Source organism: Chelmon rostratus, chromosome 17 (assembly GCF_017976325.1).
Source record: "Chelmon rostratus isolate fCheRos1 chromosome 17, fCheRos1.pri, whole genome shotgun sequence".
Taxonomy (NCBI): Eukaryota; Metazoa; Chordata; class Actinopteri; order Chaetodontiformes; family Chaetodontidae; genus Chelmon; species Chelmon rostratus.
In genome coordinates this window covers 11640941-11662545 of record NC_055674.1, presented here as the reverse complement: position 1 = coordinate 11662545, position 21605 = coordinate 11640941, and the positions used below count along the sequence as shown (strand labels likewise).

The 21605-nt window shown below is 43.7% G+C and overlaps 3 protein-coding genes across 4 annotated transcripts; all 3 read left to right on the top strand.

Annotated features, from left to right (window-relative positions):
* Positions 1–1700: 1700 nt before the first annotated feature.
* anks4b (ankyrin repeat and sterile alpha motif domain containing 4B) lies at positions 1701–4846 on the top strand. Its single transcript, XM_041957916.1, has 2 exons — positions 1701–1861; positions 3730–4846. The coding sequence occupies exons 1-2, from the start codon at positions 1701–1703 to the stop codon at positions 4844–4846; spliced, it is 1278 nt and encodes a 425-aa protein (XP_041813850.1).
* Positions 4847–7752: 2906 nt separating this feature from the next.
* Positions 7753–14723, top strand: si:ch211-256e16.3 (kelch-like protein 20). Of its 2 annotated transcripts, none has more exons than XM_041957638.1 (12): positions 7753–7765; positions 8214–8516; positions 8613–8747; positions 8829–9020; positions 10215–10358; positions 11277–11463; positions 11978–12124; positions 12249–12377; positions 12545–12721; positions 12853–12999; positions 13097–13262; positions 13890–14723. In XM_041957638.1, exons 2-12 carry the CDS (start codon positions 8235–8237, stop codon positions 14044–14046), a joined length of 1863 nt encoding a protein of 620 aa, XP_041813572.1. In that variant the 5' UTR covers positions 7753–7765; positions 8214–8234; the 3' UTR covers positions 14047–14723. The 2 variants fall into 2 exon arrangements, with proteins under 2 accessions (XP_041813572.1, XP_041813571.1); XM_041957637.1 differs by having other exon boundaries at positions 7754–7863.
* Positions 14724–15502: 779 nt separating this feature from the next.
* Positions 15503–21051, top strand: LOC121620848 (cytochrome b-c1 complex subunit 2, mitochondrial). The gene is made up of 14 exons (XM_041957081.1): positions 15503–15608; positions 16585–16686; positions 16854–17003; positions 17292–17356; positions 17474–17530; positions 17669–17793; positions 18185–18282; positions 18419–18476; positions 18899–18994; positions 19309–19508; positions 19642–19722; positions 19834–19910; positions 20002–20155; positions 20703–21051. Exons 1-14 carry the CDS (start codon positions 15576–15578, stop codon positions 20784–20786), a joined length of 1380 nt encoding a protein of 459 aa, XP_041813015.1. The 5' UTR covers positions 15503–15575; the 3' UTR covers positions 20787–21051.
* Positions 21052–21605: the final 554 nt, after the last annotated feature.

Sequence of the window (21605 nt, the reverse complement as noted above, 5' to 3'; positions counted from 1 at the left end):
AGCACACTACTGCGTACAGGAGGGCACTCGCTACCACAGACTGGTAGAAAATCTGCAGCAGCTTTTTGCAGATGTTAAAGGACGCCAGCCTTCTGAGGAAGTACAGGCGGCTCTGTGCTTTCCTGCACAGAGCGTCAGTGTTGGCAGTCCAATCCAGTTTCTCGTCCAGCTGCACTCCCAGGTATTTGTAGGTGTGAACCACCTCCACACAGTGCCCTTTGATGATGACCGGTTCTGGACACGGACTGGGTCTCCTAAAGTCCACCACCATCTCCCTGGTCTTGGTGGTGTTGAGGAGCAGGTGGTTGGAGTCACACCATGTGATGAAGTCCTGAATCAGTTTCCTGTACTCATCCTCTTGTCCACTCCTGATACAGCCCACTATGGCTGTGTCGTCCGCAAACTTCTGTACATGACAGAGCTCCGAGTTGTACTGAAAGTCGGACGTGTACAGGGTGAACAGGACCGGAGAGGGCACAGTTCCCTGCAGTGCTCCTGTGCTGCTGGCCACAGTGTTGGACCTGCAGTCCCCCAGCTTCACATACTGAGGTCTGCCAGTCAGTTAGTCTGTAATCCATGCCACCAGGTGTGTTTCAACTCCCATTATTGGGCTTCATGCACCTTGTACTCACCATAAAGGTTTGGTTTCTTAAATTGTTGCACTATTTGTCAGCGCAGTCTGTCACAGAGTGGTGAACCCCTCCCCATCTTTACTTCAGAAAGACTCAATAAAGTTTCTCAGTTTCATCACTAAAATCTGGATGATGTGTTTGTAGAAAAATGCCACTTTGGGTATTTGATATTTTATCTTTAAGTAATGTCAAATTTATTATTATTAAACACAGGCTACATCAAACTATTTAATATTAGAAATCACCAGTGATGAAAGAAATACTTAATAAAAATAGTAATTTTGCAAAATGAGTAGCCCACTTTAACTCTTGTGAAGAATATTTTGTGGATAACACCTCTGTACTATCACTATTACACTGAAAAAATATTGTTGCAATGTGGTACCGGTGCTTTTACTGCAGTAAAAGATCTTAAACTACTTATAAAACTCCATAAGAAGGAAAAAAGTCCCCATTCAACATTCAATGAAAGTACAGAACTAGCATCAACAAAAGTGAATACCTTAAGTATTAAATGTAAAAGTACGCTTATGCAGTGTGTTAAATTCTCATTAGGTGGATTATTATTGTTGTATCACCATGTAAGGATAATAGTGTAGCTCATCGAGGTTGTGGTCTATTAACTTTTATCCTAGGCTATGTTAATCTTTTATAAGGGATCATTGCCTATCTTATAATGTGAATGTATGTGAAGCCTTAATCTGGGAAGTAAATGATAACTTAAGCTGTCAAATAAATAAAGTGGAGTAAAAAGTACAATATTTCCACCTGAAATGTATTAGAGTAATGATAAAAAAAAAGGAAAATGCCCAAAAATTGGACTTGTAAGGCTGCTGTGACCACACTTAATGAAGCAGGAATGGTGTTAGAGGAAACTCTCAGCTGACAGCAGTGAACTGGACTTTGCTTTTGTTTTATGGCTCTGAGCTGCTGAAATGTTGACGCCCAGTGATCACTTTGTTTGCTCGGGTCCGCAGTCGCGTCAGTCCGTTCATCCGACTGGAGGAGGGGGGCAACAGCAAGAGGAAGTGACAGATTTGTTTAAACCGTTTCTGTTTCTTCTGAGACATGTCGAGGTACCACAAGGCAGCGATTGATGGATACTTGGACCTCTTGAAGGAGGCCACGAAGAACGACCTGAACAAGGCGGATGAGGATGGCATGACTCCCACCATACTGGCTGCTTTCCACGGACATGTTGATGCTCTTCAGCTCATATGCAGCAGAGAGTAAGCACATGACACTCCTCTGTATGACCTGTGCTTCATATAACACGTAGCCTACAGACACTGAAATGACCGGTGGCCACAGCGAACTTTAAGTCTGTGATTATTACTTTAGTGCTCTGAAGTTTATTGAAATGTTTTGATATCCCAGAGAATGTTTGACAGATCAGTTTGCCTATATTGTTACACTACAGAAATATACAGGTCTACATTTCAATCCAAATTCTACTATATGTGATGTGTAATGCTCTAAAATTAAACTAAAATCACCACTAGAACCATTTAGTGTTGAATGTTTTAGGCATTTTCAGACAGTCATCTGGGTTTTGAAGGCACCTGTTGGTGTTTAAATCTTCATTCCACTCTTTAGACCGCTCTCTCCCATGAGTTGAGCCAAGTGCTTAATCAGCCAAAGCCATCCTTTAAAACAATAGAGCCCTTTATCTGTCCCCACCTCCCCCTCCTCCATCTCGCATTCAGCACAACAAAAGACAAATCTAGCACAGCATTCTTACTGAAAAGTGAGTTTCAGAAAAGGCGTTTGGAAGGAAGATATTTAGTGGGGCGTAGCGCATGTCTCACCTACGTGGCCATTATTAACCGAGGCATTTCCACTTTTATTGTTTCCAGCATGAGCTGGGATTCATGACAAGCTGTCGCAGGAATACAGCAATCAAGACTTTTATGGCTCTGACAATGAGGCACAGCAATGGAGGACTTTACATCTTAATAGTTAACCAATTATCTTCAGCCCTGTTTGGTGTGATGTAGGAAGCACATTTTCCATGAGAGACTTCATGTTCAGATGCATTTAAAGTCTGACATTTTGGGAAATGCATTTAATTTGCTCTCTTGCTGGGAGTTAGATGAGAAGACCGATCATGTTGGTAAGGTTAACATGTAGAAGGAGCCAGCAGCCGGTTAGCTTAGCTTAGCATGAGGAATGGAAACGGAGGAAACAGCCTGGCTCTGTCCAGAGGTAAGGGCTACCAGCACTGCTAAAGCTCCCTAATGAACACATTATATATATATATATATTTGTTTGCTTAATCTGGACATTAAGTGTGAAAACAACACATTGCGGTTTTTGCGGAGGTCATGTGTGGAGCTATTTCTCGGCCGGGGTCAGATGCCAGGCAGCCAGCTGCCACAAAAGCCACTACTTCCTGCCAAGAAATAGTCTGACCCCCTGTAACAGGCACATTTATAAGGTTATTCTTCCACCTCAGTCTTTGGATGATGAAACAAACAGGAAGAAACCTGCTGATTGGTGGGTTTTAGGTGGATTAGCTGTCAGGTGGATTGTATTATCTTTGGACAGAGCCAGGCTAACTGTCTCTCCCTGCGTCTGCTCTTTGCGCCAAGATAAACTAACCAGCTGCTGGCTTTGGCCTCGTATTTACCGTACATGGGAGTGGTATCAATCTTCTCATCTAACTCTCATTTTAAAAAAATGGATTTTGTCGAACTATTTCTTTAACTTGCAGTCTGAGGCGTGAAGCTGCAGCACTGATTCAAAAAAGCTGGGGCGCTGTGTAAAACCTAAAATAGCATGTGATAATTTGCTAATCCTGCATACTTGCAAATACAATATATTTAATATATTTATCGTTTGCACTGAGGTAATTTAAGAGTTTACCTCACTGAGTTTAAGATTGTTGTTGATTGATTGATTGCTGTTGTTTAATGTGTGTATTTTAACATTGTGGCACCACGTTGGAAATAAATATTCCCACTTTATCGTGTTGTCCTTTGAATTGGACAAACCCTTTTGAAGTGGATAGAAGAGGAATTATTATTATATGGTATCAATCCATGATAGAGAGTGGCATGAGTTACTTTAAATCAAATCTTTCTTTTGTGTTCTGCAGAGGAGACCCCAACAGGAGCGACATCTGGGGAAACACGCCGTTGCATCATGCTGCAGCCAACGGCCACATGCACATCATCAGTTTTCTGGTCAACTTCGGTGCCAACATCTTTGCACTGGACAATGACTTACACACGGCCATGGACGTAGCTGCTTCTCGCGACCACATGGCCTGCGTGCGCTTCCTCGATGCTGCAGCGTCGCAGCAGACCAACCAAAACTCCAGGAGGGTGGCCAACCTGAAGAGGGAGGCCGTCAAAGAAGCAGAGAAACGTGTGAAACTCTGTGAAAAGGTGAAGAAGAAACACCAGAGCAGGATGGATAAAATTCAGCAGAGAGCAAACGTTTCTGGGTCTGTTTCGGAAGCCAGCGTAGCATCAGCTTTCTCAAATGGCGGTACCATGACCAGCGTCAATGAGCAGTTCTCCAAGCTCATCGCTGCTGATAAATCTGGCTCGCTCACGGCCAGGCTTAAAGGCTCACTCCAGAAGAAGCTCGGGAGGAAAGACAAAGGTACACTGCAGAAATCGGGAAGTGATGGGAATGTTATTTTCCTCAAACAGGACAGTGGAGCATCTGAGAAGCCAGAGTTCCTGGATGTCTTCAATGAGCAGGATGAGATAGATGGCGCAGGAATGGCAGGCTTCGAACACGATAACGATGATGAAGAACCAGGTCAGGTCAAACAGTCCATCTTCAACCGGCCCGGCCTTGGAGGCCTTATTTTCATGAAGAAGATGGGACTGGAGTCAGAGGACATCCCCAGTGGGAACAACGAAAGTCTCGGCTACGCGGTTCAGAACGAGCAGTTTGAGGATGCCTCTGGCTTCGTGGGGAGTGCTGATCTGCCCTGGGACCAGGAAGATCTGGGCCTGGACGATGATGAAGATGAGGAAACCTCTCCTTTAGATGTGTTCTTGTCTGCCATCTCCTTGCCAGAGCTTTCCCTTGCATTCAGCAGAGAGCAGCTGGACATGGACGTGCTAATGCTTTGCTCTGATGAAGACCTGAAAGGCATTCGCGTCCAACTGGGACCCAGGAAGAAGATCTTGGAAGCTGTTGCTCGCAGAAAGAACGCGCTGGAGTCCCCCGGCATCATGAAGGACAGCTGCTTGTGATCAAGAAAACATGAACTTAATCCTGTTTGACACTAAAAATGTATCTTGATGATCCAGGAAGCTATTTCTCCACCAACAATCCCAACTATTTAAAGTGATCAAACTTACACTCTGTGGAGATGCAGTAACATTGTGCAATGCTTTGTTTATAGAGTAAAATCCCTGTTATAACAATTACAGCATGGCAGGAGTGCCAGGACCTCCAGTATCAACAATATCTTCCATAAATCTGGTTGAAAAAATAAAAAAAGGACAGGCACGTGGGCACCAACTCAATCTTAAACCCACAACATCACCGTGTAGACAAAAAATAACAATTCTGGAACAGAACTGGTGATTGTTTCTCTCCACACATAACAGGGTCAGGTTAATGTGGTTGTGCTCTTGTATGTTCTAATTATTTTAACAATTGACAACATAATTGTCAAATAAATAAAATGTGTGCAAAATAATGTCGCCAATTTAATATTCTCTGATGCATTTTCTGTACGTGTGTGTATGTGTCCACGTTGTAGGGACATAAATCTGGTCACACAGTCATGTTGTCGGGACTCACCTTCCGTCCGGAGAAAAAAGGTTGGGGACCATGAGAGTTAAAGGATGAGTATGGTGGCCAGAAGAGTTCAAACCACTGCCAGTGAAGAAAACACAAACAAATAAAGAAATAATTTCATCAGTTAGACAGCACATGAACTGGGTAACAAACTGTGCTAAACACATCTGGATCTTGTTCTAGGTACAGTCAGAAACCACCACATGACAACTTCACAGTTCTACACTGATTGCAGTCAGTGTGATGGTCAGAGGTGTATTGTGGAGTCAAAGGCCAAAAAAATATCAGGCCTACCTGGCAAAATAGTTCTTGATGTTGCTCTACAACTGCTGGATGTGTGCTACACCAGTGGTCCCCAACCCCTGGGCCGCGGACCGGTACCAGTCCCTGGATCAATTGGTGCCGGGCTGCACAAGAAATAATTAATTATTTCCGTTTTAGTTATTATCTGAGTCTGAAAGATCTTTTATTTAGAAAAATCTTTTATTTTGAAAAATGACCGGATTCTCTCGGTCACTCAAGCGCTCAAATTTAACCCACAAGCTCCGTAAAAAACAGACGTTTTTGGAAAGTTTCTTTGCGAAGGGGAAAATGCCCAGTGAAGAGACAGAAGTAGAGCCAACAACTTCCAAGAAAAAGAATGCTTTGAACAGACAATACTAGGAGTCCTACTTGAATATGGATACATGGATTTGTCACGACAGGTGATATAAAAAAATACAAATGTTGTCTATGTATATTTAGATAATAGAGAAAGAAATGTGGAATTGCTGGTTCTTGTCATTAATTTATTTTTCCATGTGATTTTATTTGGTAATTAATTGGTTTAGGGAGCAGAGAAGATGTTACCAAAGATTTTGATGTTATACTCATGTTATGTTGTTGGCGCAATGTTACGAGGAAGCTGTTAATAAAGTTGCGTACAGTACACAGTGGATTTACGTTTATTATTATATTTATTTATATCTATGTACATCCCCTCCCCTCCCGGGCCACGGTAAAAGTGTCAAGCGTTGACCAGTCCACATGACAAAAAGGCTGGGGACAACTGATCTAGATGAAGTACGGGAATTCTCAGAATTTTGTCTTGATAATTGAATTTTTGACACTTGTTTGAAATCTGCCATTACATGCAACCCTACTGACTGCTGAGTGTGAAGCCATCTATGGTTTTCCGCCTGCCAGGTAGCTCAACAACATCCTGACGTGCCCATGTTGTCTAAGGTTGTGAGTTAGAGCCCCAGGTGATGCTCAGGCGTTGTACTGTGTGAACTACAGACATATGACTTCAAGGTCCAAACAGTTCTGCTAATGGACCCTTCTGTAAGATGTTAATCAACACTGGTGCCCTCATGTAGGATGAGCCATGGAAGGTACAACAGCCCTTCCCTCATGCACCCGCCATCACACCCCTGAAAGAGACTCACGCTGCTCAAGTCGCTCAGGAGACGCTGTCCACCAGCACTAGCACACCGTCCCACGATTCCACGGAGGGTGAAGACGCTGATGAGAAGCTCCCAGAGACAACAAAGACTACTTTTATCTGGAAATGAACAATGCACCTTTTGGGATTAAAGAAACCCCATAAGTGGAAGAATTAGTGGACTTCAAGTCATGTGAGGCAGGCATGGTGGTGCACTGCTCAAAGGTGTCATCTCACAGGAACAACCTGCCAGCTGGTTGGTGCCTTTCTGTGTGGAGTTTGTATGTTCTCCCCATGCCTATGTGGGTTTACTCCAGGTGTTCCAGGGTAAATATATAATGTATTTTATATATACAAAAAAATACAAACATAATTCAATGCCAATCAATTCAAATTTGGCAATAAAACAAAATAAAATAACAAAATTCCTGCATATATAGTTGTATTTTGTCGTCATATAGTCTCCTCCTGCCTTTCACATGAAATGTACCATCTGTTATTATCAGACTGACCCACTCTGAGACCAGTCAAATACATTTATTTTCTTTAGCCATTTAAAGCGGCTAGTACACAAAGACTATAATGTCAATGGTCACCTGTAATACCACTACATAAATGCAATTTAATGAACAACACCAAATCTCAAATGTCATATACTGGCAACATTAAATTACACATTAATGCATTGCTCATTATAATAAAATAATGTGATATACATTAAATGGTCCATTCAGCGTAATGTACACTTTTGGTACTTTAAGTGTATTTTGATGGCAATACTTTTGTACTTTTATTTGTAGAGTAATTCTGCACTGCTGTTATTCTGAGTGGCTCTTGACTCCTACTCATTTAAAAAAAGAGCGAAAAAGGGCCTGAAACGAAGCCGGAAGTACTTGGACGTGACGCATCTTGAACCGTGCCGCGCAGGTGGGCGGAACTTCCGGTGAGAGGCGTTAAATTCTGCTTATTAGCGTTTGACGCTGGACTGTATGTGAGGGGGGAGAGTGTTATCACTGTAGCGGTCACGATTATGTCTTACAGGTATTGTGTGTCACTGTTATATGAGCTGAACGTCCACTCACACCTGTCTGTACGTGGTTTGTGTTCACCTGAAAGCGACTTAGTAGTCCGACCCCACGGAAAACTGCTCGTTTGCGCCGCCAAGCTGCTACATGGGAGCTTAGCCTCATTAGTGGGCTAATAGACAATCTCAGCTCGTCTCTGCGCCTTGTTGCTTCTCCCGCGACTTTTCCAAATTCCTCTTAAATTACAGCTTGTGGGAGCTAACTTCCTGACAGCTACTCGAATAGCCTTTATTTAAATCGTTGATATCCGAAGGGAGCATCTGTCGTCCAAGTGTCCTTAACTATCTTGTCTGTTTTGCCTCCCAGGCTTGAATAGCGAAGTGAGACATGGCTGAAATAATCGCCGTCAACGCCGGGTTGCCTTTGCCGTCCACTCTCAACGTCACCTTCCCGGTCCAGGAGGACACCGGCTCCGCCGCCGCCGCTCCGCCGGCCCCCCTGAGCAGCGAGGACTACCTGTTCGTGGAGGCCAGGCACCCCAACACTGTCCTGCAGGGCCTGAACAGCCTGCGGCTCAACAACGCCTTCTGTGATGTGACCCTGTGCTGTGGGGGGCTGGAGTTCCCCTGCCATCGCATTGTGCTGGCCTCCTTCAGCTCTTACTTCCAGGTAACCCCAGTGGTGTCAGTGACAGGCACAAGGTGTTTATCCAGGTGTTTATAAGCTGTCAGCTCTCATGAATTGGGTCTTCTTTCGTCCCCTCAGGTGATGTTCTCCACTGACCTGATCGAGTCCAAACAGGAGCGGGTTGCCATCAATGGAGTGGAGCCTCAGATGATTGGCATGCTGGTGAGCTACGCCTACACATCCGAGGTGTACATCTCTAAAGCAAACGTGCAGGTAAAGTCTCACCTTTTCTCCTCCGCTGCCACTCCTCCCCAAAGAGCGCGTGTGCTGAAAACTGACTTCCATGTGGTGCAGGCCCTGCTGGCGGCGGCCAACCTGCTGGACGTGATGGCAGTTCGAGAGGCCTGTTGTCGATTCATGGAGCGTCAGATGGATGACATGAACTGTGTGGGGATTCACTGCTTTGCTGAGGCCCATTCTTGTAAGGTGCTGGAGAAACGCAGCATGGACTACATTCTTGAGCACTTCAACAGTGTTCATCAGCAGGTGAGAGGCTGGTGGATCCAGGTGTTATTATGTTATATATGATGTGTTTGCTTATGCAGCGTTTCAGATTGATACCACCGAATGAGGAATATGGAGAAAATCTGCTATCTCAGTATAGGTAACACTGTTTAAATTGTACTTTTCCCGGGATCCAGATTGAGACAGCCAGGAGCACCGATGACCCCAATAACGACCCCACAGAGGTTAAATACCTTGGGCTTCTCACCAGTCAGTTAGAACTGAAGAAGCCTCTTGGATGAGTGTCAAAACGTTTTCAAGTTGTCTTAAAGTCGCTCCTCCTTGGAGAACCATGACCTGGGTGACTGAGAATCTTCACAGACATAATCCAGTGACTTGAAGTAGTCAGTGTAAGTCATTTATGAAGCAAAACATCCCAAACCAGCGTCTCAAATGTGACAGAATAGCAGCAAATGTTTTTCTGTGTTATATATCATTGTTTGTTGGATATCAGACAAAACAAGCCATTAAAAATCACCTCAGGCTTTGGGAGTTTGAGATTTTTGGACATTTTATCGGCCAAATGTTGACATAATTAATAGAGAAAATAGCTGTAGTAAATATAGTTGCAACACTATTTCGAACATGTAAAAAAAACAAAAAAAAACAAAGAAAGACAGAGCAAACAGACAAAAAAGTGATAATAATAATAAAGAAGAAAGAAAGAAAGAGGAAAAAAAAAAAGAAAGAGAAAAAAAAAGTTGCAACACTAGATTAAACACCTGAAAAATCAAGGTGTTTGCGGATTTGCATCATGGCCCACAGTGGGAGACCACAAACCTCTGCAGGAAGAGACACCAGAGTATAAAAACTTATCTGATATCAATTGTCACAGTATTAATATGACATCATAAAACCAAACATAAAGAAGAGAATTATGTCCATTTTTTGTGGGTCAGTGAAAGAATTCATCATGAACACTGCCATCAAGTGAATTCAATGCTGCCTCTGCACACATCACCAGCACGGCGCCAGGGTAATTGCACCTGGCAGCATTGTCGGTTTCATATGTGAAAGGGGCTTAACGACGATAATCTTACCTGCCTGTCAGCAGTTAAACCTACAAGTGATTAACTCCCATGGATCTGTTTAGACACCAGGTTGAGCTGAGGTTGTCATGTATGCTTCATTTGTTCTGTGTCTGTCCTTGTTTTTTTTTTCTATTTAACCCACCAGGAGGAGTTCCTGTCACTGTGTGTGGACAAACTGACAGAAATCCTTGCCAGCGACTTCCTCAACGTGCCTAAAGAGGAGATGGTGTTTGAGGCGGCGATGCTGTGGTTGAATAAATGTCCGTCTCGCAAACAGAGCTTTGAAAAGGTCAGATGTCACCTGAGTTCACACAAGGGCAGGTGCTTCTTTTTGCAGCCTGTACACAGCTCTACTCCACAGACATTGTACACCATACTGAGTTATTCTGCTGTCTGCACATTGAAACGGCCTTACTGGTTTTAATATAGGCGTACTGTCTGTAGCATAAGTATGCACTGTGCTCGCACAGCTGCATTTGGGAAGCATTGAATAAAGTCCTATAAAATAAATATTTGATCACACCCAGTATCAGCAGACGCTCAATATTAAAGTTCAACATGTTTGGGAAAGACACATTCTCGTGTTCATGTCTTGCCAGTAGTGAGGTGAGGTGTTCGATATAACCAGCAGCTGGTTAGCTTAGCTTAGCCTAGCACAAAGACTGGAACATCTAGCTGGGCTCTATCACCTCACTTCCAGAAATGTTGTCATACTGTGATTTTTTTCAGGAAACCAGCTGAGATTCCAGGAAATGACTGTAGTCCAGGCTAGCTGTTTCCCCTTGTTTCCAATGTTTGTGCTAAGCTAAGCTAACCACCTCCATTCACCTCCTTGCTGTAATAATAATAGTAATTATAATAACAATAATTTACTTTTAATGGGAAGCTTTTATTGGACAAACAGTAACAAACAGTGGTGGGGGGTCCCATTGAAGGTAATGTTAGGGGAAACACTAACACGTGAATGGTGTCGGCAAGAAGGCAATTAAGCGTATTTTCCTTAACGTTCAACTATCAGTTTAAAGGATCTGGGAAAAACAAGGCGTTTGTTCTTTTGACTGAGCTCTTTTTCCAACAAATGATAAAACATCATAAATTAAGCATTAAGCATGCTGTAGTCCATCTGTGGACGCGACCGGTACAGGTCTAGTTTACACTTAACAGTAGCAGTTCATCAGATTTCTCTCCCTCCATTTGTTCCTCAAAGGTCCTTGAGCACGTCCGGCTGCCTCTCATCAGCCCCTACTACCTCCACGATGTGATCGAGTCTCTGGACGTGGTGAAGGAGAACCAGGGCTGTCAGAGGCTCATCTCCGAGGCCAAGGACTACCTGCTGCTAAAAGACCGCCGTGGAGAACTGTACTGCCCCAGAGCGAGGCCACGCAGGTCCACAGGTGAACACACTCGCACCTGCACAGTCATATCAGCTGAGAGCCAATCACGTGCCTTTTCATTTTGGTTGGAGGCTGTGCTTTCTTTTCCAACTTTAAGTGTTTTTCTTTTGTTACAGTTGAAGAGTCTTGGTGACTGTAAGGCATCAATTAATTCGTGAAGTAATTTTTGAGGAAAAATATCAAAGTTACAGGTTCCATCTTATTAGATATAACCCCTGTCTTTTTTTCTTCTATGATATTAAACCAGATATCTTTTGGTTTTGACCTCATGGCCAAACAAATCAAGACATTTGAATATGTCAACTTGTGCTTTCAGAAATTTTTGCTCAACATTTTTTTCCACTTTTTTCTGACCTTATGTGGAAAAACACAATCAAACGATAGCAAGGAAAACTAGTCAGATTAACCGATTGCAGTTGCAGCTCTACACACGACTACCTACTCTCTATCCAAAGGCCAGCATGTCTCGGCTCACTCATCCTCTGTTCCTCTACTCCTGCTGCCATGGCAACAGGGACAGCTGAAGTGATAGTGACAGTTGGCGGCGAGGATGACAAGGTGGTGCTGCGCAGCGTGGAGAGCTTCGATCCTGTGACGAATCAGTGGAAGAACCTGGCCTGCCTGCCCTTCGCTGTGAGCAAGCACGGGCTGGTCGTGTCAGGTGAGGCAGCGCAGTGAGATTCAGATTAAAGCTGGATAACGTCGCTCCCGTACTGTGTCCCTCCTGAAGCTTGGATGTGTTGCACATTCCGAGTGACACGTTTCTTTCCACCCCCTCTCTACAGACTCCACTCTGTACTTGGTAGGAGGAGAGTTTCCCGACGGCTCGGCCAGCAGGGAGATGTGGCGCTATGACCCCTGTTTCGATTCATGGATCGAGATGGCTCCCATGAATGTAGCTCGCTCCGAGTTAGGTGAGGCAGTCCTAGCGTGACAACCGCTTCCTGTGTCGTGCACTGAAAATTTACACAACCGCAAATGTTCTTCATGTTTGGCACGCGAGGCCAGCAGGCATCACACTAGTGACAATGACTACACGTTAACTTCATGTTTTGTTAATCTTCCTCACTTCACTCCTCAGGCCTGGTGATGCTGGACGGCTTCGTGTATGCAGTGGGAGGGTGGGAGGGGCGCTCCCGGTTGGACTCGGTGGAGTGCTACAACCCTCACACCAACACCTGGCAGTTCACCGAGTCTGTGAAGATGGCCGTCACAAGTCCTGCTGTGGTGGCCCTGGACGGACTGCTCTATGTTACTGGTAGGAAACACTGGTCTGGAGGGTTGTGCTTTTTATTGGAGATACTTGAATTTACAGATTTTAGCCCTTTGCACCGGTGATGTCAATATATTGATACCGTCCAGTCTTCACTTAACTCTATGTCCTGGCAGGTGGAGCGGTACTAGAGGACGGTGACGGCACGGACCTCACGCAGGTCTACAACCCTAAAACCTCTGTATGGACCGAGGTTGCCCCCATGCAGATCGCTCGCTCTGGTTCTGCTGCTTGTACACTCAAAGGAAAGCTTTATGTTATTGGTATGTCAGGCCGCAACACACGAACGCAGCAGCCTCTCTAATAAGACCAAGCACGATTTATTCCACTGACTGATAAATCTCTCGCCCGTTCTCACAGGTGGATGGCATGCCTCGACGGAGAACACGGATAAGGTGGAGTGCTACAATCCCAAGACCAACCAGTGGACCATGTGCGCCCCCATGAAAGAACGCCGCTACCGGCCCGGTGCTGCTGTGGTGGATGGGAAGATCTACGTCCTGGGAGGAGAAGAGGGCTGGGACAGGTGAGGGGCTAATCTGGAAAGATGTCCGAGGGTTTGCAGACATTAAAGCTGCCGATCGTTCAAAACAAATCTTGCAGCTGCCACAGCTTGCACACAGTAAACCTCAAGTATCATTATCAGGACGAGAGACAGACATTTCTTGTGATACTTGATGACTTTCAAAACAAAGCGCTTTGTAGTCCATTTAGCAGCTATTCTGAATAGAGCAAGATAATGAAAGTGCGTGTGTGTGAATTGGATAATACAACCAAGTGAGCGAGACGAAAGGACAGTGATCGAGAGAAAATAACTTTTTGCTATATGATTCAGTGCAGTTATGTAACCCAGCAAAGCAGAAATAAATAACATAAAATGCTCAGCAGAGTTTTCCATTTTCAGTCTCTTTCCACCTCTGCATAGATAGATAGATGCTTCTTTTGCAGCCAGTCAAAAGAAGAACGAACAAAGAATCTCCACTACTTTACTTCATCTCCAGGGGGTTCAAATGCAGTGGGAACCGTGTGGAAATGTACGAAAGGGGCTCCTGGTTCCTGATTTAGTTCCTTATGTTAAAAACAGGAGGGCAGACATTTTTGCAGCCTCTCTTCTTGACACAATTGCTTAATGCTGACTACCGTTTCCGTGCAGATATCATGACACAATTGAGAGGTACTGTGACGAGACTGACACGTGGGAGATCGTCGGGGAGATGCCCACCAGTCGCAGCTGGCTCAGCTGTGTGTCTCTCCAGCTGAGGAAGGACATTCAAATGAGCAGCACTCCCGGGACCCCGAACGACAACTGAGCGAGGGCGCCAGGGGAGGAAATGTTTCGTGGTTGCTTTCACCCACATTGGGAGACGGTGCACTACAAAGCTCAGCGCTGTGGAGAACAGCAAACTGAGAGGAGATGCCGGTTTTTGGCGCAGCTGTGTTTGAGCTGTTACTGATGGCAAAAAGTAGTCTGGTTTTTAAATTGGTGACTGCCTGTGTAGTGAGTCTCACTCAACTGGGTCCCTGCTTTGCGCTTGGTAACAAAGGAAACGTCGCACATGAATCTCAAGTGATCGACTGGCTGATTGGCGTCTCAGTCTGCAGTCTGAACTCACTCTCTCTATGATGTGAACATGGTTAGGATACTGTTTTAATGTCCCAGCACCTCAAATCTGTGAAAATATTCGCAGCCAACATATTGTATTTTTCTATCATTATTGTGTGATGTATTTATGGAAGTGTGACTAGCTGTGAGAAATATATTTTAAAAAAATAGTTAACATTTTGCTCTCTCAAAAGATGCTCTATGGGCCAAAGAATCGCATTGTCTATTCTTTGAAAGTTACCTGTGAAGATGTCCGTACATGAGCAGTGTTTTTGTATTTAAACTTTGTATGGTCTGAATGATTGTCTTTACTACCTGTAATATGTTGAGTATATTTTTGTAATGTAGTGTGCGCCATGCATTTTAGTGAATTTTAAATGGAGTTGGGTTCTAATAAAGATGTTTAATTCTTTAATGTGAATGCTGGTGTTTGGTTTTTTTTCCCCTCTCATTTCAGAAAAGACCTTAAAACAACAAAAACGCACGAGTGACCAGAAAAATAGAAGTTGTGTGTTCAATTTTTACCTTCAAAAATATAAAATCAAAATATTTTGATGTGTTCAGCCTTGTCTTTCAAAATGCGTATTTAAAGGTTCCAGAGTTATATGGACACACATGTGGACGTGATGCGATACACAGTTTCACCACTGGTCTCACACTACTGCACTGATCTACAGGTGGCAGTAATGTGCCAGCAAAGACTGGGAAAATATTGTTGGCATGCAAACAACGATGTAAAAATGCAGGTTTTAAGCAATAGAAAAACAGCCTTGAAAATGTAGGATGAGGAAGGAAGTACATTCATCAGAGCCCAATGATACACACAGTGAGTTTTGGTAACAATGTAAACATAACTTTGTTTACAAGAAAACTCCACAGGGCACCTTTAATCTCAGTAAGTCACTCTCTTTTAACTTAAAGTGTCATGATTTTGTATCTCTGTTTTATGTAGTAAATTTGCATTTACATTTTTAAATTTAAACTCATTCTGTTTTGACTGTATACTGTATATGGTCAGTATTTCGGAGTTTTTTGTAAACCTCATTAATCGCTTAAAAGTCATCATTCTGACATTTAATATCCCATCTCTGATGAAAATTGTAGATAGCGTCCTGAAGTTTATCTTGACATCCTCAATCATCTTTGATTCTGCTACATGGCGCAGTGGATTGTGGGTAAGACGTCAGCCCGCCGCTGTAACTGTCTTTCTGTACCGGTGAAGGAGAGTCTGGAGTCATGAGAGGGGTCAGGTCTCTGAACAATCTCCCCGTGAGTCCTGTAGTTTTCTCGGTTTTGTCTGAGTTGTGTAACTGTCACGACCTAAACTCTGCTCGATTTGGTTTTCGTCCTGCTTGAGAACTGAAACTGCATTCCGCTGTAGTTAGCCTACCGGCTAGTTAGCTTGCTAGGTGGCTAGCTAATGCAGGTTTAGCTTACCTATAGTAAACGTCAGGCTAGCAGCATGGTTAAGTAACATCTTCTCCCTGAAACTTTCACATGTAGCTAGTGGATGATACGAGGTACCAGTGCAGTAAAATAGACTGTTTATTTGGCTTGGCTTTACCGCTGGTAGTAGCTTCTTGTATTTCTCTGCTCAGCTGGATACAACCTGAAGGTCATCTCCGAATCCCAGTTTTTGGATCGAGGTGTTCCGAAACAAACAACACCCCCAATTTCATAATGTGATGACATCCAGATATTTTACTCATCCACACATCCACAGTTAGCTACAGTAACTGCGGAGTTTGTTGACAGGACACAGGCAGCGTGTTTGTCACCTGAACGTATTGAAATTGCACAGGTCAATTCAGGACACCTTCCTCTGACTCACCCCGCTTCATGACAGCTTGCCAGTGTCTGCTGCTTTCACATGCCATACATGGAAATGATCATACAGTGACTGCACAGTAAATTAGATAAAGTAATAACTTGTTAATTGATAATGTGATTTTATCAACAAGTATTGTTGACATTTATAATGTCATAGGGTTAAGCTAACTTCAGCCTGCTTTTGAGGAGCACTTGAGCCTGTCGGAGAATGTATGTCTTTCTCTAACCGGCTATTTAACTAAAGCCTAATGTTTGCACCACTCGAAGCTGAAGCACTTTCCCACAGAAACACTGTCAAAAGTACTTGAGCATTGTTGCCCATTGCCACCAAAGAGGATGCTCTCTGAGGAAAAGTTGACCAGATGCTAAAATACATCACTTTTTGTGTGAATTTGGTGTCGCCGCTTCCTCACAGAAACGTTGCTATGCCGCTGCCAGGAGGAGTGAGCCTCTAACTGAACCCCTTGCAGGCCTCAAACCGTCCCCAGCTGCATCCCTCCCAACCCAAAATGTCCAGGTAGGGCCTGCTCTCGTCAAGACGCAACCAGCCACACTGTAAAGCATTTATTTGTCTGACTTGAAGTGGTTATTAATGTCTGCATTTCAGTATAAATGAGAAAAGTATGTATGTTTGTTTCCAGTTTAATTGCAAATTTCTAGTAACAAATTTCTTTGCCGCTGCAGGTGTCCAAGCTTCCAAACGGTCTGGTGATAGCATCACTGGAGAACTACTCCCCTTTGTCCAGTGTTGGTGTGTTTGTGAAAGCAGGGAGTCGCTTTGAGACCATGGAAAACCAGGGCGTCTCTCATGTGCTACGACTGGCAGCAAACCTGGTAATTTGTGAATGTGTGAATGAGCCTTCAAGAAAACCATTTCTTTAATAGCTAAATTAATTTTGCCATGGATTGTCTTCTCTTAGCTGCTTACTGTGACATAATGCAGCAAAAAAGCCTTCTGGTAAAATAGAACAAGTGACCATATGTTTGGCCACTTTGGTTGATATTGACAAATTTCCTTTTGCAGTGTGTTATACCTTTTTAAAGCTGTAATGCAGCCCAGTTAGTCTCTGATTCTTCACCAACATGCTGTAGGGTCTCGTTGAAACACTTGTTCTTTTTTAGACTACTAAGGGTGCGTCTGCCTTCAAGATCTGTCGCGCTGTGGAAGCTCTGGGGGGCAGCCTGAGGTCAGTGCACATGCACACACTGACGGTCTTTTCCTGCTATAAATAGATAGGCGAATGCCAGTGTAAGCACAGCCCACCACACTGAACCAACTGTGTCGTCATCTGTTTTCCCTGCAGCGTGACATCATCAAGAGAGACCATCATGTACACCGTAGACTGCTTGAGAGATCACCTGTAAGTGCTGCCGTCTGTATGTCGAGCCTGTAATGTTCGTCCTTCAATTTTCACGTGTGTCTTAATTCATGTCAACATCAGGTCATGTTTATGTCTTGGGGCGTGTTAACTTGACTGTGTCTATGTGTGTGTGTCTAGAGATTCATTAATGGAGTATTTGGTCAACGTAACCACAGCTCAGGAGTTCCGGCCGTGGGAGGTGGAGGAACTGACGTCCAGGGTGAAGATTGACAAGGCTCTGGCTCAGCAGTGTCCTCAGATCGGTTAGTACCAGCGGCGACAGTTCAGCTCCTAACTACCTGCATTCATGTGGAAACTGTCAGTGTGGCATCATGCCAGGGTTCACACTGACTGTGCTATACATGCCTTGATATTGGTGTATGGGGTTCTTCTTGCTAGCGTGTTAGCACACAGTTGTCTAGCAGAATTAGTGTAATGTTGGACAACTGTGTGCTAGCATTAGAGTAATATAGACAATATTGACACAAATTTGACAAATATAGGTCAATCAGTTACTATAAATTTGTTATTTAGCCTCTTAACTTTTGAGGAAACAAAAGTAGTGAGCTGCAAGTAGACACATAGTGGGCTGACAGTGTCATTTATGGAGCCTGCTTTCTGTAACTTGGGGTGTTTGCTATTTTTCTCTTGCAGGTGTAATTGAGAAGTTGCATGAGGCAGCTTACAAAAATGCCCTGTCCAACTCTCTGTACTGCCCTGACTACATGGTCGGTCACGTCTCCTCTAACCAGGTATGGATGTGGGTTTTTGTTCTGTTTCTCCACATCCTGTATGATAGTAGTTTATTGTTTGGTCTTGGAAGATGCTCTTTGTTAGTTTGTATGTAGCTCTTACGCTCCTCTCCTCTTCCTTATCCTCCCCCCGTAGCTGCAGTCTTTTGTTGAGGACAATTTCACCACTGGCAGAATGGCTCTTGTAGGTCTAGGTGAGTGTCTACCAGCTCTGTCTAGGCTGACTGCACCACTTTGTCACAGCTGCTCTCTTTTCTCATCAGGCTTTGCTTATCAAAGCTACATTTTACTAATGATGAGTCTGTATTCCGATGTCATAGCAGGTCTCATTGATAAATAAAATGTGTGTGTGTGTGTGTGTGTCTGTGTGTGTGTGTGTGTGCTTACATTCCTTTCAAATGTCATCTGGCTTCTTCCCAAAGACACAGAGGTGCTAAATCACTACTATGAAGAATAAGTATGATATTAATGAGTGATACTAACGGTTTTGGTATGTGTTGATGTTGATCTCATGAGGCTGACTTTTTTTCTGCAGATGTATAGTGTTTTTCATTTCGCGAAGGTGTTCCACGTCAGCTGTATGTTAATGGCTGTATTGTCTGATTTATGTGTCCAGGTGTGAAGCACTCTGTCCTGAAGCAAGTGGGCGAGGGGCTCCTAAGTGTTCGCAGTGGTGCTGGAGCACCTGTGGCTAAGGCTGTGTACCGTGGAGGTAAAACTCTTTATTATTTAGTGCTGCATTGTTGTCATGATGCTATTTTGCATGGGGACATAAATCTGTTTATACAGTCACATTGTGGGGGCTCACTCTCGTTATGGTGTCAAAGCACAAGACCCCAAAACGTAAATCATTAATCTTAGGGTGAATATTTGGGTTAATGTTAGGGTTAGGGTTAGGTAAGTAGTGGTCATGTTTAGGGTTAGGGTTAGTTTATAGGGACTGAATGTGAGTCAGTGTAATGTCCTGTAAAGTGATGTATATGTGTGTGTGTGTGTGTGTGTGTGTGTGTGTTTGTGTGTGTGTAGGTGAACTTCGGGTACAGAACAATGACAGCCTGGTCCACTCACTGATTGCCAGCGAGGCTGGTGTGACAGGTAGTGCAGAGGCTAATGCCTTCACCGTGTTGCAAAGGATCCTGGGAGCCGGGCCACATGTAAAGAGGGGCGCCAACATCACCAGCAAAATGAGCCAGGGTATTGCCAAAGCTACCACACAGCCCTTTGATGTAAGTCAAAAAGACAAAATGAAAGAAAAAAAGGAAATTTTTTTTTTTTTTTATTGTAGGATATTGTGTTGCATCATTTATAAATACAGTGAGTCTGTCTCCTAATGTCAGATGACCTCTGGCTGCCTTTCAGGCCACAGCCTTCAATGCCTCATACTCTGACTCTGGCCTGTTTGGCGTCTATACCATTGCACAAGCTGACTCTGCAGGAGAGGTGATTGCCAAACTCACTTGTTCCAAGACAAACCTAGCCGCCACTCAAATGCTCCAAAATGCCAGAATTGACATTTCACTGAACTCGCGCTTGCTGCCGCCCTCTGTTTAGGTGATCCAAGCCGCCATTGCTCAAGTGAGAGCTGTGGCTGAGGGAAATGTATCAGAGGCTGACATCACAAGAGCAAAGTGAGTACACTGAGTAACACAGATGTTGTAGTGCAGTTCTACCTCAGCTGCTGTGTTGAAAGGTGACTACTGATATGTCTCCTCTGCACAGGAACCAGGTGAAAACAGAGTACCTGATGTCAATTGAGAGCTCGGAGAGCCTGCTGGAGGAGCTTGGTGCTCAGGCTCTGACCACGGCAGCGTACCAGCCCCCTGACGCGATTGTCCAGGCTATAGATGCTGTCACCCAGGGCGATGTGGTCAAGGTGTGTGCCTTCACTGTTGAGATGGCAATGCTGTATGTCAATCTTGAATCGTCACAAGTTCAGTTTCTGCCACACCATCACTTCAGCATTGTTAATGTTGTCACATTAACAATGGAGCAAAGGACTGTATGTAATGTCAAAGGGGTTACTTGTAGTGACAAACCCATCCAGATCATCAGCCGACTCTGCGGTGCTCAACAGAGCAGTTTTGCTTGACTCCGGTGGCTCTCATCATTTCTGAAATAGAAAATGAAAATTTCTGTTACACACATTGTACACGTTAGCAACACGCTGGTGAACATAGTGGAGCATTTAGCAGCTTAAGAGATAAATATTTCCCTCAGGAGTTGGTGGAGACCAAAATAATAGTAGCAAACTACCCATGTGTGTTCGTACAAACTGAGCAAGTCAGTTTGTGCAGAAACATGTGGTTAAGGAAATGTAAAGTTAATTATTGATTTGTATTAGTTCCAAATGTCAGGAACTGACTGAGCTGTAAGTAAGTTTTAATGCAACATTTGAACAACCCTCTGTCCTTTCTGTACAGGCTGCAAAGAAATTTGTGGATGGCAAGAAGACCATGGCAGCTAGTGGACACCTCAAGAATACACCGTTTGTAGATGAAGTATGAGGGTAAAGCATAAGAATCTGTGGTTTTTAACTTGGGCATGATGTGCCTGGCTGCTTCAGAAGGGAAGAGGACCTCATAAGCCACAGCCTTCTGCAACAATTCATTTGATGTCAGCAATCATTTGTAGTCTGTCCTGCAGTAAGTCTAAGCATGACATCGGGAGCCGGAGAATCATAATGCAATTTTTCTTTTTTTTCTTGTCAGTTTTACTGTATATCTGTGTAAATTAAGAACAGTAATAAAGTCTGGTTGTCGCTTCAATTTGTATCTTGGAATGAGTCCGGAGTTACTGTGGGTTTTAGTGTGGTTTCAGGAGTGGGAGGGTTAAAAAGGCTCTTCAGGCAGCAGGTTTTTTTTTATCACATTTTAGAGATAGTGTTCTCTCCATCAACCAGTAGGGGGACCCAAAAGCACAAACATGACTTGTAGGATTGAAATTTGTCTTTAATCCAATGTTGAACATCCTAAATTTAGGCTCAAGGAAGGCTGTTTTTGCTCGTGGAATAAGAATTTAGGTCATTTGCTCAAGTTTAAATTGCAGTGCCAGCAAAATGTACATGGAGAATCTAAAGTACTCATCTGTTGGCCCATCAGTGTGATATGGTTATGTTATAGCATTGGATCATTGCTAGCTGAGGTGGATCTATTTTTAACTACTTTAGCTCAGTCATAATGCATTATATTTTATAACTGATATGTTTTGTATGTAATATATTAATTTGCTGAGGGGCTTGTGACTATAGTATATATCCCATATCACACTGTCAGTTAGTCTGTGGTAAATTGATTTAGGCCTTTTTCATTAATTTATTAACTATT

What these genes read in the sequence shown, in the direction of transcription:
- anks4b (XM_041957916.1), top strand. Translation starts at nt 1,701, where the DNA reads ATGTCGAGGTACCACAAGGCAGCGATTGATGGATACTTGGACCTCTTG. An exon ending in CAGCTCATATGCAGCAGAGA is followed by an intron (nt 1,862 to 3,729) that starts GTAAGCACATGA and finishes TGTGTTCTGCAG; the next exon opens with AGGAGACCCCAACAGGAGCG.
- si:ch211-256e16.3 (XM_041957638.1), top strand. Translation starts at nt 8,235, where the DNA reads ATGGCTGAAATAATCGCCGTCAACGCCGGGTTGCCTTTGCCGTCCACT. An exon ending in CCTTCAGCTCTTACTTCCAG is followed by an intron (nt 8,517 to 8,612) that starts GTAACCCCAGTG and finishes TCGTCCCCTCAG; the next exon opens with GTGATGTTCTCCACTGACCT. An exon ending in TGTAGCTCGCTCCGAGTTAG is followed by an intron (nt 12,378 to 12,544) that starts GTGAGGCAGTCC and finishes TTCACTCCTCAG; the next exon opens with GCCTGGTGATGCTGGACGGC.
- LOC121620848 (XM_041957081.1), top strand. Translation starts at nt 15,576, where the DNA reads ATGAGAGGGGTCAGGTCTCTGAACAATCTCCCC. An exon ending in TACGACTGGCAGCAAACCTG is followed by an intron (nt 17,004 to 17,291) that starts GTAATTTGTGAA and finishes GTTCTTTTTTAG; the next exon opens with ACTACTAAGGGTGCGTCTGC. An exon ending in CTACCACACAGCCCTTTGAT is followed by an intron (nt 19,509 to 19,641) that starts GTAAGTCAAAAA and finishes GCTGCCTTTCAG; the next exon opens with GCCACAGCCTTCAATGCCTC.